The sequence below is a fragment of the Pongo abelii genome, chromosome 8, assembly GCF_028885655.2.
Source record: "Pongo abelii isolate AG06213 chromosome 8, NHGRI_mPonAbe1-v2.0_pri, whole genome shotgun sequence".
NCBI classification, from domain to species: domain Eukaryota; kingdom Metazoa; phylum Chordata; class Mammalia; order Primates; family Hominidae; genus Pongo; species Pongo abelii.
The window spans coordinates 121,899,799-121,921,500 of record NC_071993.2 but is presented as its reverse complement, the minus strand read 5'-3'; the positions used below and the strand labels follow the sequence as shown (position 1 = coordinate 121,921,500).

The 21,702-nt window shown below is 36.6% G+C and overlaps 1 protein-coding gene across 2 annotated transcripts in view; it reads right to left on the bottom strand.

Annotated features, from left to right (window-relative positions):
* Positions 1-701: 701 nt before the first annotated feature.
* The window catches only part of FHIP2A (FHF complex subunit HOOK interacting protein 2A), a 41,925-nt gene continuing 20,924 nt past the window's right edge, over positions 702-21,702 (bottom strand). For both annotated transcript variants that reach the window (XM_024253239.3, XM_063727771.1), the window contains 11 exons: positions 21,423-21,619; positions 19,888-20,002; positions 19,280-19,356; positions 19,002-19,194; positions 18,656-18,825; positions 18,153-18,296; positions 16,638-16,728; positions 10,043-10,186; positions 4,520-4,660; positions 4,078-4,181; positions 702-3,977 (listed from right to left, as the gene is read on the bottom strand). In XM_024253239.3, the coding sequence (XP_024109007.1) occupies positions 3,872-3,977; positions 4,078-4,181; positions 4,520-4,660; positions 10,043-10,186; positions 16,638-16,728; positions 18,153-18,296; positions 18,656-18,825; positions 19,002-19,194; positions 19,280-19,356; positions 19,888-20,002; positions 21,423-21,619 (1,482 nt within the window). In that variant the 3' untranslated portion in view covers positions 702-3,871. The remainder of the gene's footprint in view (positions 3,978-4,077; positions 4,182-4,519; positions 4,661-10,042; positions 10,187-16,637; positions 16,729-18,152; positions 18,297-18,655; positions 18,826-19,001; positions 19,195-19,279; positions 19,357-19,887; positions 20,003-21,422; positions 21,620-21,702) is intronic.

Sequence of the window (21,702 nt, the reverse complement as noted above, 5' to 3'; positions counted from 1 at the left end):
AAGTGAACAGGGTAAGTCTAGAGTCTAATTGTTTTAAGTGTCAGCTAAAAAGAAAAGTTTTTATATGTGTTAGAAAAATACTAAGAAAAATAGAATAAATTGTTTTTCTGGGCCAGGCACGGTGGCTCACACCTGTAATCCTAGCACTTTGGGAGGCTGAGGCAGGTGGATCACCTGAAGTCAGAGGTTCAAGACCAGCCTGATCAACAGGGTAAAACCCCGTCTCTACTAAAAATACAAAAATTAGCTGGACATGGTGGCAGGCACCTGTAATCCCAGCTACTCAGGAGGCTGGGGCAGGAGAATCACTTGAACCCAAGGGGCGGAGGTTGCAGTGAGCTGAGATCGTGCCATTGCATTCCAGCCTGGGGAACACAGCAAGACTCTGCCTCAAAAAAAAAAAAAAAAAAAATTGTTTTTCTGAGACGTGCATAAACATTGCTTCCTTTTGGGCAGTGATTATTAAGAAGGGAAGTGGAGGATATATATGAGGTTTCCCTGGGGGAATTTTTCAAGCCACACATCTCTCCTCCACAAATAGATATATTGCTTTTTGTTCTCTCCCTAGAATACTATAGAGACCCACTGATTGTAGTGTGCCATATCCCTTTGTGTGTTGGGGGTGCAAAAAGTTAAGAATTGTTTGAGATTTATCATTGGATAAAATGTTTCCAATTAGAATTTTACAAAAACATAAGACGTTTTGTTTAAATTACATTATTTATTTTTTAGATCATCCCTCTTAGTCCTGCATGCATTGTTAGCACAAAAAGTTGAACTTGATCACAACTTCCTTTGAAGAGAGAGTAGGTACACAATGACCATCTGAAGAGTTTCTCCACGGATGGACCAAGAATTCCAGACGTTGGTAACACTGTCAGTAACCTACACAACGTTCAATACAAAAAATTTACCAAATATCCTGTTTAATGTAAACAAGGCAGGAGGCAAAACAGAGTATTACAGTAACACTATTTTACAGGGCCCAGAAAATGTGATTATCTACCATGTTTTAACATATAAAGTGTCACAATGACATGCATATTTGATTTACTATATAACCCAAAATATAATTACCATATAATGTGGTTTTAGCACTTCACTGTAACTTCTTCTGTCAATACTGATGGACTTCATAATTAAATGGTAATTGTATGTTAATGCAATAATTTATGGAAACATTACCATGAATTTATGAAGTAATTCCATAATTTGTGCCCTGTAAAATTAAGTGTAACAATGTTTACACTAGCAACAGTGTAAGCGAGCTAAGAATTTTGGTCCTTATATATATACATATATACATATATACACACACAATAATGTACAATTAAACCAAAAAGCTATGAATCCACTCACAGCTTCCATATTGCACAAACAGATACATTATGAGAAAGTTACATAGTTATAAGGTGAGTACTATATGGCAATAGGCTAAGACAAATCTGAGTTCAATCAAGTAAAGAATGCGGCTCATAACTAAAAACAAACCCAAAGACTATATTGTTAGAAAGTTTTTAAAAATGTGCATACTTATTGATACAAATGTGAAGCAAGGCTGAAGTTCACTTTGGAACTTGCTATGGCAATCAATTGTTGTGACGGTGCTTTCCACTCAACATAGTGCATTCTAGTCACTGTTTTTGCAAGTACTGAGTAACAGAAGTATTCAGCTGTCAACAGACAGTAAGAAAAACTAGTGATGCAGTACAATGTTTCACTAACAAATTGAACTCACTGTGAGAGCTTCTACTGGCTCTAGGTCTGAACTAAATATAAAAGAAAAAAGAAGGGAAGAAAAACAAACTTAGAAACAAATGAAATCTTAAGCCTTAGCTGATTACAAATTAAAGTCATTACAATAACTTAGGAAAATTATATTTTCAGAAGCAGCATACACATACACAAATATAAGAGTTAAAGCTTTTCTGAGCTTGGTTTCATGGATTAGTTATAAGGTCCCATAGTGAAATCAAGGATAAAAGAGTATTTGGTTTCAGAGGTAATATCATTGCTACTACACCTATTGAGCACTATGAAAACATTAAGAAATATCTAATATCTCTTAATGCCTTAGTTGAAATACTCGTATATCAAAGTAGACTGTTAACTACATCTAGAAATGGAAATGTCGAAGTGTTCCTTGTATGAAGTGATTAAAAAAATACAGCAAACTGAATAACGCCTTCACATCATTCAAAATGATTTAAAGAAAATCACGCACAAAATAACTATCTCCCACTTCTGTTTTTTCTTTGTTTTACTTAATAAATTTCTTAGAATAAGCTAACAAAGATTTGCATGAAATTCGAAGTTTAGTCTTTTTGTTGTTTTAACAGTGGTAAGCATTCCAGAGCTGAGGCTATTCATAATCTTTTGATATTCTGTTCTTAATAAATAGCAAAAACAAACTATGAAATAAACCAGAAAAGCTAATACAGCAAAATGAGCAGATAGGTGTAAAACAAGACTCTATGCACACGCCACACAATGCGTATATGCAAACATGCTACATAAAATAACTTCCTAGAGGGGGTAGTGACAGTTCCCTTCAAGCTGGAACCTTTGATAGCCTGTTCCCCCAAATATCAGTAAATGAAAAGATAAAGAAGAAAGTGCTGCGGCTTAACATGTCAAATAAAAACAAACAATAGCTTAAAAGCAGTATTTGAGTGATCAGCATCACTTAAAGGAAAAATAGAAAGTGGACTGGCAAACACGATTTTGTCAATCAAGTACAAGCATGCTGTGCCCAGCGCAGCTTTGCTGAACTACAGGTTCCTACATGTACACCCATTCACATACATACCAAATTTCCCCAAATCCTTTAACATGTAAACAGGACATTTAAAAGTCTGTTTTCTTTAATCTCTTTAGAATCATTTAAAACAAAAGACTGAACAAAATAGAAAAAAATGTAAACATCGAGGAGCCACTGGCACTTTGATTGCTGCCAAGGGTTATCAGTCAGTTCTCCACCTAGACACCACCATGCGTTTCAGTAAGAAAATCAAATTATAAAGCAATTTTCTGAGAGGGAGAGAGGGGGGAAAAAGGTTCTCAACCCAGTACACGTTACTTAGCTTAAAAAAATACAATTTTAGCAAACACTACCAATGGTGAGCATAAATTCAACACTGTTGCGATAATGACACAGTTTAAATAAACTGGGACCCACACATGAAGAAAATCACTAACATGGCTATGTGCACAAAAGAGTAAAAGAACATTTCTTTAAAAATATAGATATATTATATTAATCAAGAATTTATCATATTAAATTGTTATTCTTAAAAAAGCTGAAGAAAGTTAATGGTGCTCTACACATTTTTATCTCCTATAATTCATTCATTCAATGGTTTCTGAATTGTATTTTTTCTCATTTACAGTTTTCATATTTTGTTTGATAAGAATTCTGACCTTAAAAAGTTATAAAATTAGTGATTTTTTTTTGCTACTTATTAATCCAAAAGAATACAAGCATTTGAGTCCCAGAGAATGTCAAAATGCCTTGCTACCTAAAAGGATATTAATATAACAGAAATATCGTCAAAGTCATGACATCGGAAATATTGCAGCTTTTCACACAGTCATTAGAAATGCTTATTTCCTGAAGTTCCTTTGATTGTATGCTGGATTCAACAATGTGCAATTGTATATATAGAACCATTATGATAAAGCCAATGAAAACAACATTATACAACATTTCACCAAGAATGTCCACTCAATAGGTTCTTAATGGTTCTGTCCAGTTTACAGCAATACTGCATTTAAAAAGGCTTTTTATCCTCTTGTGGCTGGGTGGAACTGAGTCTTTTTTGATGAAATGTACACAGTAGTTCTGTTCCCCTAGTTACATGAAAGATGTTATTTATGGTGTGGAGGAAGCGTGGTATTTCACAAATGCAATTGCCGCCAGCTCCTTACAGAACTCTTCTAACACAATCACACCCTCTAGCAGTGTGATGTGGTCAATACTGGTAAGAGAAAAACAGACAATAAATCAATTCAAGATCTCAGCCGATCATTAAGTTCACTGAAACTTTTGGATTAAAAAAATGTAAAACACTAACTTACATAGGGCCTTCAGGTTCCAAACCAAGTAATCGCTTTCTGACTAACAGAAGCTTGGGAGTAAAGTCTTGAATACGCTGGATTCGAAGCATAAGGTCTCCAACAACCTGCATCACAGAGGCAAGGCACTTCAGTTCCTAAAATCAGCTACACAGACAACCTCAGGATTTAAAAAAAAAATCTTCATTCCCTACTATTTAATAAAGAATGTCAACTTTCACTACTCATATAATCATCTTTAACCAAGGACTCATACCTAATTCTTTAAAATAAAAGTTACATATTATTTAAAATAATTTTTAAAATAATAATTCAGAACGTATAATAATTACTTTTAAGCAGTAGATATATTTTTCATTATGTGACACTAACTGCATACAATGATATTAACATTAATTGCACAGATTTATCAATCCTAGGGAATATAACAGAACTAGTAACTCACTCTGACAATTACAGAGAAGAGAGATCTACAGCCAGGAGCGAGGTTCACGTAAGGATCCAAAAGGTACTCGTGGATGTGTGGATGAGGGAAGAGAGAAAGTCTAGATAACACTGAGGTTACTTGTAAGTTTACATCATATGGCTATGGAGAGATAAAAAACAGAAAGACATATAATAATAATGTATATCGGTGCACTTAATTTACTATTTCAATTTGTCCTTTTAAGAAAGGAGAATCTGGCCAGGCCCAGTGGCTCACACCTGTAATCCCAGTACTTTGGGAGGCTGAGGCGGGCGGATCACCTGAGGTCGGGAGTTCGAGACCAGCCTGACCAACATGGAGAAACCCCGTCTCTACTCAAAATACAAAATTAGCCGGGTGTGGTGGCACATGCCTGTAATCCCAGCTACTCAGGAGGCTGAGGCAAGAGAATTGCTTGAACCCAGGAGGTGGAGGTTGCAGTGAGCCGAGATCACACCACTGCACTCCAGCCTGGGCAACAAGAGCGAAACTCTGTCTCAAAAAAAAAAAAAAAGAAAGGAGAGTCCATCATCTTCCTCCCTGCTCTGCATGCTCTTCTGCAATGAAAACATCTACAACTAAACTAGCTCTCATCATCTCAAATTACATATATTGCAGGCCTAAAACTTTAAAGATTTAAAAAGTATATAAACATATAAAGACAAATACGTGACATAGTCAGAAAGTTTGTTTTATGCAGGTTGATTCAATTAATGAAATTGTTCAAGGGGTCATAAAAAAGCACCAGTGTGTCATATATAATATTAATTACAGAGGACCCATCGAGCATAAGACCAAAAAAACAAGAAGGGAAGATATTACACCTTTTTAAATATAGTAATTTTAGAAGTGATATTCCTCACCTCAGATTATTCAACTACTGCCAATTCCCAAAAACACATATACAGTAAAATAAAGTCAAATCACAGAACCTTGTCACCAGAATGAAAGTACTTGGGGATAGAACTGATGACGACCCTATGCCTCAAAGTGGATGAGAAGGTTCAAAATGGTGATTAGAGAGAGGGATCATCTCATTTCTTGCATGAGTATTAACTTTCCCCAAACAACTGTATATCTGTGTGCAGTTCCTCACACTTGTTTTATATGTAATATTGTGATTTTACTTGAATTCTAGTTGTCTGTTTATTCTTCACAGAAAGGGGCTTTACAGAGTTATGTCAACATCAAAGCAAAAGGCACACTACACAAGGAGTTGCTACTACTTGCTCAGAACTTTCAATAGAAACTTCTCACCCCTTCCAGTTTGCTTCTTCTAAGCAGCCAAAGGAAACGGATTGGTTGCAACAAAACAAACTACAGTGAGGAGGCTGCAGAGAACCCAGGTGGCAAGAGTGAGACAGACGTTGCAGCACAGTGGAGGGAAGAGGGAGTCAGGACCAAGTGCAACATCAGCCAGCACGGCGGAATGTTTTACTCTCAGCCACTGAACAACCTGCAAAGCCTTGATCACAGTGAATAGCAATGAGGAAGTCAATCTCTGGCATTCAGTGGAGAATGCTCGGGCACACGCCAGTTCTGCTACAGACTTCGGCATTTTACTATCTTTTGAAAATCACCACAGCTACAGACGCTACGATGAACATGTTTTGTTACATAAAAACTCTCAAGTCCTATGCTGTAAGGCCCATTTTAGTCTTTCTAACTTACTACTAGATTCATGAACATGGATTTTTTTAAAGAATAAAAACTGCTCCAAGTCATTTATTTTTTTTTTCAAAACCTAGCTGTAAGCAAGGTAATTGAAAGGAAATATGTATTCCCAGTAAAGGATAGTTTAAGAGCAAATTCTCCTACTTGGTAATACTTGGGGGATTTGGGTATTTTTATTGATATAGCATAATTGTACCTATTTTGGGGGATCCATGTGATATTTTGATACATTTCACAATGTGTGATGTGTAATGACCAAATTAGGGTAACTGGGACATCCGTCACCTCCAGCATTTATCTTTTCTTTCTGTTGGGAACATCACAGTTCTCTTCTAGCTCCTTTGAAATATACAATACGTTTTTGTTAACTAATTTCCCTACTATACTACTGAATACTAGAACTTATTCCTTCTAACTGTATTTTTGGACTCATTAACCAACTTCTCTCCATTCCTCTTCCCTTGATAATATTTGCAACAGAATAGCCTTCTCTGAGACTCAACTCATAATAAACAATGAATTCATATTAAATTGTATTTTAGGTATGAAGGAATCATTTACAAAAAATAATTTAAAAGAATGCATTTAGTAAAAAAAAAAAAGTAGAAAACAATTTAAAATACAACTTAAGTCCAGAATTGTACCTGACTCTTCACTGCAGGTAGTTAAGATTTTTAGGTCACTAAATTTTGCCATCTGCAGGTGCTTAAATAAATAAAGCAATATAATTTGGCTTTAAACAAATATATTACTATTTATTTAGACTTTGTATTTTCTCTGTGTGGTGTTACTTTGGTTTGCAGTTTATTTTAACATAAATGTAGGTCATAGGTTGCTTAAGAAATTTAAGCAACAGATTATTTCTCAGTGTAGTAAAAATGAAAATAAATTTCAACAAGATAAACTTGTTTCACTGTACTCTGAAATGGTCTCTACTTCCTATTGGTAATAACTTTAAAACAAGCTGGCCTTTTTGGAGGTTGTTGGTACTTAAGTGTTTATATCTATTATTTGAGGTCCCTTTATTTTATACTTTATACAGTATTTACCTGAAAGGAAAGCAAGCCAGATTTCCCTGACATGCCAAATGGACTTGGCCCATGTTTTTGGACTGAACTCAAATTTTGAGATAATAAACTTTGACTTAAAAAAGTAGTATCAACTTCACTTTAACAATTAGAAAATGTGACAGGTAGCTAAGTTACTTGATCAAATTCAAACTCATCACGCTCAGGGCAGGGACAAGATTTGGCTTCCTTACAATGTTCCCAGTGTTCTTTACATTCTGCTATGGGCTTTAGTATTTTAATATCTTTTTAAAATAACCATCGTTACAAACAATAGTAAATGTTTGTATTATCAATTTTTTAAAATTAGCATTGTGATAACACAATAGTGTTATGAATACTTGATACCATAAGTTCTCAATTATGCATGAAGACATTAGCCACTTGCCAACCTATTCATATTAAATTTTTAATCTCAGTCAGGTTACCTAACCCTATTAGGAATATATCCTAAGAAAATGCCCTGCAAAGAGAAAAACAAAAGAAAAAGAAAAAAGAAGAAATAAGAAGGCCAGGCGTGGTGGTTCATGCCTGTAATCCCAGGACCTTGGGAGGCCGAGGCAGGTGGATCACCTGAGGTCAGGAGTTCGAGACCAGCCTGAGCAATATGGTGAAACCCCGTCTCTATTAAAAATACAAAAATTAGCCAGGCGTGGTGGCATGCGCCTATGATCCCAGCTACTTGGGACGCTGAGACAGGAGAATCGCTTGAGCCCGGGAGGGAGAGGTTGCAATGAGCCAAGATCACCACTGCACTCCAGCCTGGGCGACAGAGCGAGACTTGGTCTCAGGAAAAAAAAAAAAAAAAAAAAGAAGAAATAGGGAGAGAAAGAAAAAAAGAAACTACAAGCAAGTATCACTCTCAGCAAAAATGTTTAGGAAAGACAGAAAATAAAACTAGGCCAAAAATGCTTAGCTTCCTAGGACTCGTGTTTTATCTCTGAGATCAGACTATACCATGTTCTTACCAAAAAGGCTTTGAAAATCAAGGGGTTTTTTTTGTTTGGTTTTTTATTTTGTTTTAGAGACGGGGTCTCACTATGTTGCCTAGGCTAGTGTGCAGTGGCTATCCTTAGGCACAATCATAGCGCCCTACAGCCTTGAACTCCTGGGGTCAAGCAATCCTCCTGCCTCAGACTCCTGAGTAGCTGGGACTACAGGTACACCCGGCTCAAGAGTTTTAAAGATAAAAGGTTTCAGACGGGGCTCTATAGCTTACTAGCTGTAAGTCACATAACTGAAACCAAAGATTCCTCATTTGTAAAATAATACTAGAAATCTGTCTTGCCTATGATACAGGGTTACAGGAAGAATGATTGAAACAGTCTATGAATCAGCTCTGTGCTATGAAGTGCTATCTGGTGAAATTGAAAAGTATTTTAAGTATTTCAGATATTCTGTTTTCAATGTATCCTTTTGTGCCAGCACTCTACAAACTAGAGAAAAAGTGCTCAAGGTTGAAGATTCAGGGTAGATCTTTCAATTCAGAAACTACTTTTTAAAATTTAGATTCTTTTTCAGGATTTTCAGTCAAAATTTCTAAACATTACTGTCTTGATACTCATTGTTATTACCTCTTACTTATTAGCTTAATCAAATTTAAACTATGCCTAGCAAACTGGCTCAAAAACAAAAACAAAAAACAAACCACAATAAACTGATGAATCCTGGCTACCCAGGAGGTTTACATAGCCATGATGTGAGGTCACAATACCTATTAATAGCCAGATTTTTATACTTTGGTTGTCAGGTTTAAAACAACCAACCAAGCAACACTAGAAATACAGCACATGCTATTAAGAGGTTAAAAAAAAAAAAAAAAGGACCTGGTCTCTTATAGAGATTACCGTCAGAAACAACGCTGACTAAACTCTAACATAGTGAAATACAATTTCTTTATTTGACTTTCTGGTTATTGAAGATAGCCTACTTAGTAAATTTCTTTTACAACTCCCTATGCTCACATAAATATTTAACTAAAATGCTAAAAAAAGAACATGTACTGTAACATACAGTTGAAAATTAATTCCAAATTGATCCACTCAGTTTCCACACTGAGGAAAGTACTATGCTAGTTGTGTTCTTTCAGGTTTAGATTCTAATGGGTCAAGCATTTCAAAGCTTCTCCATCACTATGCTTATGAGCGAATGAGAGATGGAAGGAGGGATTCCATAATCCCAAATTTATTTCTCCTAACAGTCAGATGAGATGTACATAGCAACCTATCAGCTGATGGTGATTTTTATCCACCTTTAAAGGAGCACATTAACCTTTTCTATTTCACCTCTCCCTTATGAAAATGAGTATCGTTTACAAGCTTTGTCTAAAGAGCCAGGTTCATCTAACACTGTTCTGTAATTTTATTGAGACCAATGTTCAACATTCAATCTGAAATGACATTTAGGGTCTTCCAAATTGAGCATCTGTATTTGTACTAAATGTACTAACTAAAAGGCTAAGCAAGTCATAAAAGAAAAGCACTCCTAATCATCTCCAAAATGTGTTAAGGATATTAAGACAATGGCCTATCATAAGAAGTAAAATAAACAAGCAGCTGTCAGGCCAAATAAATATTTTTAACATACAGAATGCATCAGAAATCTGCCAGTTGTTGGCAATCAAGCTTCACAAAAAGGTCATCCAGTGGAAAAAGTAAGAAAACAATAAAAGTACTTTATTGAAGATCTACTAAGACTTGAGATGATTCTGTGGTGAATGGCAACAAAATAATATGAAAATTAGTATTTTAAAATGTATTACCTGATCAAGAATTCTTCCCATTCTGTCGAACAGCACTTTCAAAAAATGACCTTCAAAGAAAGCGGCTTCTAAATTGCACTTTTCCAATGCTTTTGGAGACCCAGGCCACTCCCATCTTAAGCAGATAGCACAGTAGTCTCGGAACTAGGGGGAAAAAAGCATGTGAATCATTAAAGAACAAAAACAAATTAAGATGAAATAGAAATGATTTCCTCAAATAGGCATATAAAAACCATTTGAATGCAGAATGTCTGCTATGCTTCAGGTGCCAAGGGAGAGGGGAAGAAGATGACTCAGATCTCTCTGTGACTAGGGGCACAGGTAAGATTATATTAACTGCTGCTACCAATATAAGTTGATGAAAAAGAGACATATTTTAACTTGACTAAAATACCCTTAACAGCTCTTTCCTTTAAAGGAATTTAACTCTTTAGTTACTTTCATCACCGATTTAGAGGACATTTAAAAAGCAAAGTCAGACCTAGCCAAGTTTTCAAATTTATTCTAAAATGGTATACACCACAGAAGAACTGATGCATGTTATTTGAGAAGACAAGCCAGCCGTTCCTAGAATGGATGCACACTAGCACACTAGGCATGATGTTATGATAGGATCAAACAGTGCTACTCAAAGGTGGTCCATCGACCAGTGCTGGTCCTCAAAGTGTTCACTACCGTCCACAATGAGATGAGGACAAAAAGCAAGCGCTTAAAAACGTTCCTAACAATTTGACTATGAAGAGTTTTATGTCTGTTGAATCTAACTATGAAATAATCAGGGTTTGTATTTTGTGTCTTTTTTTCTTTTCATTTTTCTACAATAGGAATTCTTTTTTTTTTTGAGATGGAGTTTTGCTCTTGTTGCCCAGGATGGAGTGCAATGGCACAATCTCAGCTCACCACAACCTCCGCCTCCCAGGTTCAAGCGATTCTCCTGCCTCAGCCTCCCAAGTAGCTGGGATTACAGGCATGTGCCACCACGCCTGGTTAATTTTGTATTTTTAGTAGAGATGGGGTTTCTCCATGTTGGTCAGGCTGGTCTCGAATTCCTGACCTCACGTGATCTGCCCGCTTTGGCCTCCCAAAATGCTGGGATTACAGGCATGAGCCATCACGCCTGGCCAGGAATTCATTTTTATTGCATTTTACAAAAGTGTTGGTCTGTGACAGATTGGAAATAAAAAAAAAAACAAAAAACACTGGTCTTTCACTACAGATAGTTATCAGTGAAACAGTGTAAATATTTATAAGCACAAGAATATTTCATATAATAAAAATGAATTTTAAAAGTCTCCCCCAATATGTAATTTACTTGAATTGAAACAAAAGAAATTTAAAGCACTGTTTTCTTCTATATTCCTTCCCTCTTCAGATTCTCCTTATTTAATAAAGCAAAATTACTTTGACTTCTCTAGTTTAGAAATCACCTGAAATTAAAACAGAAAATGGTCGGGTGCAGTGGCATGAGCCACCAGGTCCAGCTAATTTTTGTATTTTTAGTAGAGACAGGGTTTCACCATGTTGGCCAGGCTGGTCTCCAACTCCTGACCTCAAGTAATATGCCCTCCTCGGCCTCCCAAACTGCTAGGATTACAGGCGTGAGCCACAGCGCCCGGCCCAAATCTCAATTTTTAAGAAATCATTTTTACATTAACACTTCTTATATTCTGACTTATAATTCCTTATATCTTTTGGTTTTTCTAGTATTTCTGAAACAATTATAACTGCATTTGTAATCACAAAATGGAAATGAGAGAAACTTTACAGAAAGAATAAAAGCAGTTTAAAAATCCAATCAGTACTGCCGAAAGATATATTTTACTTTTATTGTCTTTACTTGATTGTTATTTGAATGTTACTTGCTACTCCATTAATTTATTCATGTATTAATGCAGATGAATTCATGTATTAATGTGGACTTGAATTAAAGTATTATGAATTAACTATGTGCATATGCAGATTAGTTATATATAATAGCATACTTCAATACAAAGAATTTAAATAAAAATTAAATGTACCTTTTTTAGATTTGAGAATTTCTAAAATTTAGACTATGTAAATTTTAAAATTCTCTTTCAAATTTTGAAATATTTTATTCTGGTTATTTATTCAACAAACACTAAATAGTTACTGATATTGTAAAATGTATAAAGCTCTAAGCTACATATTTTGTGGGATTTAATGGTAAATCAAGCATGAATCCTACCCTCAAGAGACTGACTATTACCTTATAACCCCAAGGCAAGAAAGAAAACACAAAGGACCACAAAAGATTAGAGATAATGCCATGAGCATGAAGATGAGTAGTTACCTTTACTGTTGGGAAGGCAGAGGAGGAAGAGGGTAAAAAGAATAAATCATGAGCTGGCATTTAATCTGGATGTTGAAGACAGTGTAGAAATATAGATATCAGACAGTGGGTGAGAAATAAGAGGAGAACCTTGTAGGCAAACAGAATAGCATCAATAAATGTTATATTTGGATAGCAAGTGAAAGTCATAGTAAGAAATATAGAAAAGCAGGCTGGAAAATTGATCCAAAAGGATCCTGAATTCTAAGATTTGATGTCTAAGTATTTATACTTTATGAGTTAATAAAGAAGGGGTTCTCAGATCCACACTTGAATGAGATTAATCTGTTAATGGCTTCTAAGCATAAGGAACAAGCTGAGGAAACAAGTTATGAGGCTACTGTAAACCTGGCAGAGGTAATAAAGATGTAAACTAGGATTCTGAAAGCAAAAAGCAAAAATGGAGAAGGGGCAGACAGGAGAGATATAGTAGGGGCAAAACTGATACAACTTGGCAATACACTAGAGGCTAAGGAGAAGAGAAGATGAATGAATCCCAGGCAACTCTGAAATACAAACCTTGAATGACCAGGAAGATGGATGTGCCACTGACCACAGCAGGAAACAAAGGAGCAGATGCAGTTTTAAAGGAATCAATCGTAAGTTCTGCTTTGGAAAGATAAAGTCTGAGGTCTTAGAAGAACATCTAAGTGGCTTAGGCTAGAGCTTTGGGGACACCTCAGATAGAGAATTCATGACAGAATGAATGTTAAACCAAAAGAATATCAAAGGAATGAAGATAGAAAAGAGGGCCATTGATAGATATTTTTGGTTTTTTGGCCATATCATAATATGGTGGACAGAGTAAAAATGACACCTGACACCTAAAAGCAGCAGCAGCAAAGAATGATGCTGCAGAAGCGTTAAGAAAGGAGAAAGTTTGAAATGGCAGGGCTGGGGTTGGGGGTGGGAGGCGGTTTAAATGAGTTCAGCAAAGTTACAGGATAGACGCTCAATACACAAAACCAGCAGTATTTCTACATTTGGAAAGAACAATCAGAAAATGAAGTTCACAAAATAATTTCACTTACAATAAAGAATAAAATACTTAAGAATAGATTTAATGAAGGAAGTGCAAGACTTGTACACTGAAAACTATGAAATTCTGTTGAATAACACTAGAAAGAACCTGAGTAAATGGAAAAACACCCAGTGTTCATGAATTGGAAAACTTAATATTGTTAGGATGGCTGTACTTCTCCAATCAATCTACAAATTCTATGTAAGCCTTACAAAAATTTCAACTGCTTTTTTTTTTTTTTGCAGAAATGGGCAAAGTAATCCTAAAAGTCATACGGAATTACATGGGACTCCAAATAGCCAAAACAATTTTCAGAAAGAAGCAAGTTGAAGGATTCATATTTCTCAATTTCAAAACTTACTGCAAAGCGCAGTAATCGAGACAGGGTGGTGCTGGGATAAGGACAGGTACATAGATCAGTGGAACAGAATTGAGAGTCCTCAAATAAACTTTACACTTAGAGTCAATAAACGGAAAATAGCCTTTTCACTAAGTGCTGCAGAGACAACTGGATGTCTACATGTAAAAAAATGAATCTGGACCCCACCTCACACTATATACAATAATTAACTCAAAACAGATTGAAGACCTAAATGGATAAACTAAAACTATGAAACTCTTAGAAAGACACTTAGGTGAAAATCTATGTAATCTTGGTTAGGCAATGATTTCTTAGGTATGGCACAAAAAGCACGAAGAAAAAATACTTAAGTTGCACTTCATCAAAATTAAAAACTTTTGGCCAGGTGCAGTGGCTCATAACTGTAATCCCAGCACTTTGAGAGGCCAAGGTGGGCAGATCACTTGAGGCCAGGAGTTCAAGATCAGCCTAGGCAACAGGGTGAAACTCCATCTCTACTAAAAATACAAAAATTAGTTTGGTGTGGTGGCACAAGTCTGTGATCCCAGCAACTCGGGAGGCTGAGGCAGGAGGATCACTTGAACCCAGGAGGCGGAGGTTGCAGTGAGCCGAGATCATGCCACTGCATTCCCGCCTGGATGACAGAGCGCAACTCTGTCTCAAAACAACAACAACAACAAACAAACAAAAAACAAAATTAAAAACTTTTGTGTGTTGAAGGACAGGACACTATCAAGAAAGTGAAAAGGCAACTCCCAGATGGGAGAAAATGTTTGTAAATAATGTATCTGATAAGGATCTACAATGCAGAATATGTAAGGGACTCTCACAACTCAACAATAAAAAGACAAATAGCCCAATTAAAACACAGGCAAAGGATTTTTTTATTTTTATTTTTTGGGGACAGGGTCTTGCTCTGTTGCCCAGGCTGGAGTGCAGTGGCACCATCATAGCTCACTGTAGCCTTAAAGTCCTGAGCTCAAGAGGTCCTCCTGCCTCAGCTTCCCCAGTAGCTGGGACTATAGGTGCAGGCCACCACACATGGATAATTTAAAAAAAGAATTTTTGTAAAAATGGGATTGTATAGGCTGGTCTCAAATTTCTGGCTTCAAGTGATCCTTCCGCCTTGGTCTCCCAAAGTGCTGGGGTTACAGGTGTGAGACACCACACCTGGCCAGGATTTAAATATTCTTCAGAGAAGAGTACAAGTATCTGCTAAGCATATGAAAAGGTACTCAACATCATTAGTCATAAGGAAATGTAAATCAAAACCTCTAGGAGACACCACTTCATACCTCCTGGGGTAGCTAAAATTTAAAAAGAATAATGGTAAGTATTGGCAAGGAAATGGTGAAATTGGAACCCTCATACACTGCTGGTGTGATGTAAAATGGTGCCACCACTGTGGAAAACAGTTTGGCAGTTCCTCCAAAAAGTTAAATATAGAATTACCATGTGACCCATCAATTTTACTACTAAGCATATACCCAAGAAAACGGAAAACCTGTATTCAACAAAAAAGGAATATTCACAGCATAAGTATTCATAATAATCAACAATTAGAAACAACCCAAATGTCCATTAACTGACAGATACACAAAATAACCGTACAATAAAATATTATTCAGCCATAAAAAGAAAGGAAGTGCTGATGCATGCTTCAACTTGAATGAAACTTGAAAACATTACCTTATGCTGAGTAAAAAATGCCAGACAGAAAAGGTCACATATAGTATGATTCCATTTTTGTGAAATGTCAAGAATAGGCAAAGTCATAGACAGAAAGTAGATGAGTGGTTGCCAGGGCTGGGGGTTGGCAGGGAGGAGGAGTCAATAAGAAGTGACTATTTGTACAGGGTTTCTTTTTGGGGTGATAGAAATCTTCTGGCATTAGATAGTGATGATGGTTGCATAACATTGTGAATATACTAAAAAACATTAAATTGTACACTTTAAAATAGTTAAAATGCTGAATTTTATCTCAATACAAGTTTTCTTTGCAGGAGGAATTTTTTAATACAATTTTTAAAATCTTACGATGTAAAATGCTATAAATAGGAAAGAAGAATGAGAAAAGCCTCCTTAATTTAGAAGCAAACCTTCCAGCAAGTCGTTTAAGTGAGGCAGAAAGGTGAAATTCAGGGGCTGAAGGAGTGAGAGCTGGGCAGCAGAGGGACTATACTTGTGAATCACTGTCTGCATCAGAATGAAGGAGAAAAGGATAATGGCTTGTGGATGAGGATCAAGGGTGCATGGTGGGTAGAATTATTAGATATCATGTTTTGGATCAGTAGGAGAAATGGATCTGGGTGAGATATAATTTAAAGTGGGAAAAAATTAAAGAGCATAAAGAAATCTTGAGATGGAGACACACAATCGGTGAAGTGCAAACTAAGGTCACTTGCACAAAGCAAAAGTAGTCATAGCAGAGACCAGGTCTTTTTTTTTTTTTTTTTTTTGAGATGGAGTCTTGCTCTCTTGCCCAGGCACGATCTTGGCTCATTGCAACCTCCACCTCCCAGGTTCAAGCGATTCTCCTGCCTCAGCCTCCCACGTAGCTGGGACTACAGGCACCTGCCACCATGCCCAGCTAATTTTTGTATTTTAGTAGAGATGGGGTTTCACCATGCTGGCCAGGCTGGTCTCGAACTCCTGACCTCAAGTGATCCACCTGCTTCAGCCTCCCAAAGTGCTGGGATTACAGGTGTGAGCCACCGCACCCGGCCCAGGTCTCATTTTGAATAAGAATGAAGTCATTTCCTTGGAGCAGTGGTGGTGGGCAGTGTGATAAGGGGTGGGTGTGTGTGTGTGTGCGTGTGTCTATTCTTAGATTTCATTTCCAACATTTAGTGACTTCACCTACCTGCCTATGAGCATCTCGGAGGTAAGTGTCATATCCCGTGCCCTCAACATGGTAGGAGGATTTTGCGTCATCCGGTACCAGACAGAGAAAACTTAAATGAAAAAGGCCACAATTATGCAAGATGTCCATTTGCATGAAAAAAAAAGGAAAAAGTAAAGGTGAAAAAGACCATAATCAATACTCTCATAATTCAATAAAAACTTTATAAGTACTAAAGTATCTAGTGATATCGTAAGTTCAGCTAAGTATTAATACAAATGGAAACCTGAGAAATGAAATTATATGTTGTTAATTCCTTATGATGAATAAGTTTTACAATTCATTGATTAAATATTCTCATTATTTTAAAGGTTTTAAAAATTACTAATTCCACTTAAAATAGAAGTAAGCCTAAGAAAGACATTTTTTTCCTCTTCAGATTGCTGTATGACAGATTGCCATGATATTTGTTAATCTCAGGAAACTGGTTTTAAGTAATTGAACTTCAGATTTTTATGTACCCTAATTTTGCATCTTGAGCCACATGCAATTATTCTTTAAAATCACCTGCCAGAACTAGGTATATCAGTGACAACATTGCAAGGGAAGCAAAAGAGAGAAAAAAAATTGCCACAGAAAACGGCACTTTTCAAAAAACATAAAACCACGACCTAACAAAAAGGAATAGCCCAACACTTAGCACACATGTGTAATAAGTACATCTTATCAAACCAGCAATTCTCAATGTTGTTACAATTGGGAATTACTTAAAATTAAACCATTTATATTTTTTAAAAATGGGATAACTCAGCACAGTGGCTCACGCCTGTAATCCCAGCACTTTGGGAGGTCAAGTCGCAGTAGCCATGTGACTGTAATCCCAGCTACTCAGGAGCCTGAGGCAGGAGAATCGCTTGAACCCGGGAGACGGAAATTGCAGTGAGCAGGGATCATGCCACTGCACTCCAGCCTGGGCGACACAGTGAGACTCTGTCTCAAAAAAAAAAAAAAGGTGGGGGAGGGAACTTTGAGGGTTCATTTAACCACGGTTAATATTAAGTAGAGCTTTTCTCTTAGTATCAAGTGTTGCCCGCAGGCTGGCACTTGTTATATAAGCAAGACCAAAAAACTGACATAATCTTTAAAGAAGATCAAGTTCATAAGAGATTTCTGTAACCATCTAAGAGCAGAGCTCTTACATGTTATACACTTTGGGAGGCCGAGGTGGGCAGATCACTTGAGGTCAGGAGTCTGAGACCAGCCTGACCAACATGGTGAGACTCCGTCTCTACTAAAAATACAAAAATTAGCTGGGTGACGTGGCAGGAGCCTGTAATCCCAGCTACTTGGGAGGCTGAGGCAGGAGAATAGCTTAAACCCAGGAGGCGGAGGTTGCAGTGAGCAGAGATCGTGCCACTGCACTCCAGCGTGGGCAACAGAGCAAGACTCCATCTCAAAAAAAATAATAATAATAATAGTAATAAACAAAAACAAAAAACAAGAGTGATGGAAGTCAAATTTTATATAGCAACTCACCTATTTACAATTTTATGAACTTCAGTTTTTCCATCATTTTTGGGGTGGTCTGGAGTAGCAGGAGGCGAAGAACTAAGCCACTCTTGGTTTGGCAAAGTGTTTTCTGGTGAAATGTCAGTAAATAATGGATCTTCTTCCAGATCTCTAAGTTAAATTTAATGACATATAAAAAGCACTATTTTATTATGACATTTTCTAAACCAAAAGATTCTCTGCTATGTTCTTAGAAAATGTTACATAATTTTGCTAATATAAAGGATTAAGGAATTATGTATATTTTCTAGGCAAATTAACATTCTATACTATTTTGTTATTAGGTCTAATGAATACACTATTGTTTGTAATGTAAAAGGATGGTAGTATCAATGCATCTAATTTTACTTTTAAGAACTTTTAAACTGTAAGAGGTATTTCTTTTGAGGATAAGGGAGATAGATAAGAGGAGAGACAAAGTTCTGTCTCTACATAAAATGCTGAACTCACAGAGTTGGACGGAAACTTACACTGCTCCTGCTATCAATCCATTTTCTACCACATCTTTATCTTCTGGGCACAAAGGTTTATATTCTGTATAATTTCTTTCTTCAAGATTTCTCAAGACCAAGTTGTAAAGAATGTGCTCATTGGGTTTTTGTAAAAGATGTTCAAACATTCGTAATGTCATTATGCTTATCTGAAACCAAAATTGATAAAAGCTAACTGAAAAATGTCTTTAAATAAGTTACTCTTCTTGCCATCTTGTGAGTCATGCTTTCAATTTCTAAAGCCAATAAAAGAGGTTGTATTGAAAACATCTCAAGTATAATACATTAAAACCAGTATTTCAAAGAATCTAAGTCCAATTCTTACCTCATCAGATATGTGATCACAATGTTCAATTAACCTATGCCTTAAAGGATGTCTGCTGATTTCTGCCAGAGTTTCTGGTTCCCTCTGTTCTCCAAGGATAAAAAACACCATTTCTTGAAGCAAAACATCAGAGGTCACTTGCCGAACGATGCGATGAAGCAGAGCAGTGGATGTGAGAATACCCATCTCAGAACTGAGCACAATGAACAGGTAGTTAGTGGGCAAAAATAACATGACACAGTGATGCAGTTTTTTTCAAAAGAAAACAGGCTACTCACGTTTGCATTAATTGAGGTTCCATAACACCAATGAAAAATCTTTCATGAACAGCTTTGGCAAGAGCAACAGCAGCAGTCTAGAATATAGTAGGAACATCATTTTTTTTTTAATATAAAAGAAAGACTAATCTGTAACATCAATAAATCAGTCTGCACTCCCCAGCTGAATTAATGTGGAAAGACAAAACTTGCCTAATGACCCTCTTATTGGTGGCATATAAATCTAGATTAGATGTTGGCTACTGGGTCATTTACACTTTTTTCTAAATTTCCAAGAATAAGAGGAATAGGATGAAAACTTATTCCAATGTCCGTATAGTATTAACATCTCACCAAAGAGCAGGACTGAAGGGAAATCAGTGTTACTTTGTAAAGTACTGTACCATAATATTTAAGGAAATATAAAAGGGCAGAACTTGAACTTTGATGTATTCTAGAACTGTAATACACACATGCAAACACATACACACTTTTTTGTTTACTTATTTTACTAATCATGGTATTCTAAGACAATTAAAATATATTTGGGATATAAATTAGGGATTCCAATTTCACTTAATAGATATTTATATCTTAAAATGATCAAAAAACAATAAAAAATTTCAAACCTTTTGGGCTTCCTTAATGAGCTGATCACAATAATCAAACCAGGAAAGAAATGAAATTAAGGCTCGTTTTCCTGGAAATGCTGAAGCATCTTCTTTATGACTATATGAGTCCAAGCTGTAAGACAAGGAAGAATTGCTAGGTCCAAAGTTATCCAAAAGCATGGACCCTGTTCAGAATGTACGGAAAAATGAAGGCACGTGAACACACTCAGATAGTATGGTACATTCACACAGGAAATGCTGGAGGACAGTGAGAAGAGGATTCCGTAAAAGAAACCAAAGATAAGAGAAAACCTTTTAAATAAGAGCTGTAAATAATTTTCACGTATTAAGTAGGAGAAGAGAGGTTAAAGCAGAATGGAACTGCAGGAGGCCAGGCGTGATGGCTCATGCCTGTAATCCAAGCACTTTGGGAGGCCAGCGTGGGTGGGTGGGTGGATCACGTGAGGTCAGGAGTTCGAGACCAGCCTGGCCAATATGATGAAACTCTCTCTCTCTCTACTAAAAATACCAACAAAACAAAACAAAAAATTAGCTGGGCATGGTGGCTCATGCCTGTAATCCCAGCTACTTGGGAAGCTGAGGCACGGGAATCGCTTGAACCTGGGAGGCAGAGGTTGCAGTAAGCCAAGATCGCTTCACTGCACTCCAGCCTGGGCGATAGAGCAAGACTCCGTCTCAAAGAAAAAAAAAAACAATGGAGCTGCAGGAGAAAAAACACTGGGATAGCTCCTCATACTCCTGCCCTAAATGTTACCAAGTAACATCAATGAAAAGATGGAGGTTCTTAGCTGCTGGGATGGAAGAAAAGAACGGTAATGGGGATCTACAAACAGAAACAGAGAGTGGACTACTTCTCTTCCTGCCCTAAAATGCAATACAGTCGTAATGTTAACAAGTGGGTCTGCCCTATAGATGCTGACAGAAAATAGAGTGGAAAAAACAAAGACAGGTTAAAAATACAGAGAAATACAATAAAAGGTGATTATGTCGAAACATTAGGCTGCTTATAGGTGGTGGGACTATGGGCAACTTATTTATGCTGCTTTATACTTTTTAATAACTTATAAACTTTCTGCAGTAATCATATTTCCCTATGATAATCAAGTTGGGGAGTCTAAAAGGGAGGAAGAAGAGGTGAAAGAATGAGGTAGAAGAGATTCTGTACAAACAGGCCAGGAGACAGAATAGACTGCTCTAGAGGCTGTGGAAATTATTTTAAAAGGAGATTCCTTTTTTTAGGGTTTTTTGTTTTTAATAATCAGTTAAAATTATTGGTTTTAATGTAAGCCCTTAAAAATTGATCAGTAAAATGGACAAAATATCTTAACTATATAACAGCTGGATTGTTCCCACACCAATTCATTACCACTGACTGATAAATTTAATACAAGCTTCGAGAAAATATTCCCATTTAATGATCGCTAGTGGTGTTCAATTTTTCAAAGACTTCTACCATTGCAAAATAGAAATGGATTTTAAAATGTAGGTGTAAGAAGTCACCTTTATGGGAAAATACAAGTAACGGTCCTTACCCCCAGTTAATTGCTTCCACGGTTTCAATATCTAACGGATCCACTGACTGAGGTAGGGCCTTGTACAGGGAGGCAAGTCTGTCTGTCAGTAGTTCACACAAGCAAGTGCTCTGTGTAAGGCACTTTGCAGCCGCAGGCTCTGGCAAACTTACTAACAGCATCAAGCCTTCACATGCCTTCACAGCTATTCGGCCATCCTAAAGGAAAAAAAAACCCCTTCAATTCTTGAATTGTATATACATCAGGTTGTTTGAAAAAATTCAACATAAAAGGATTTAAT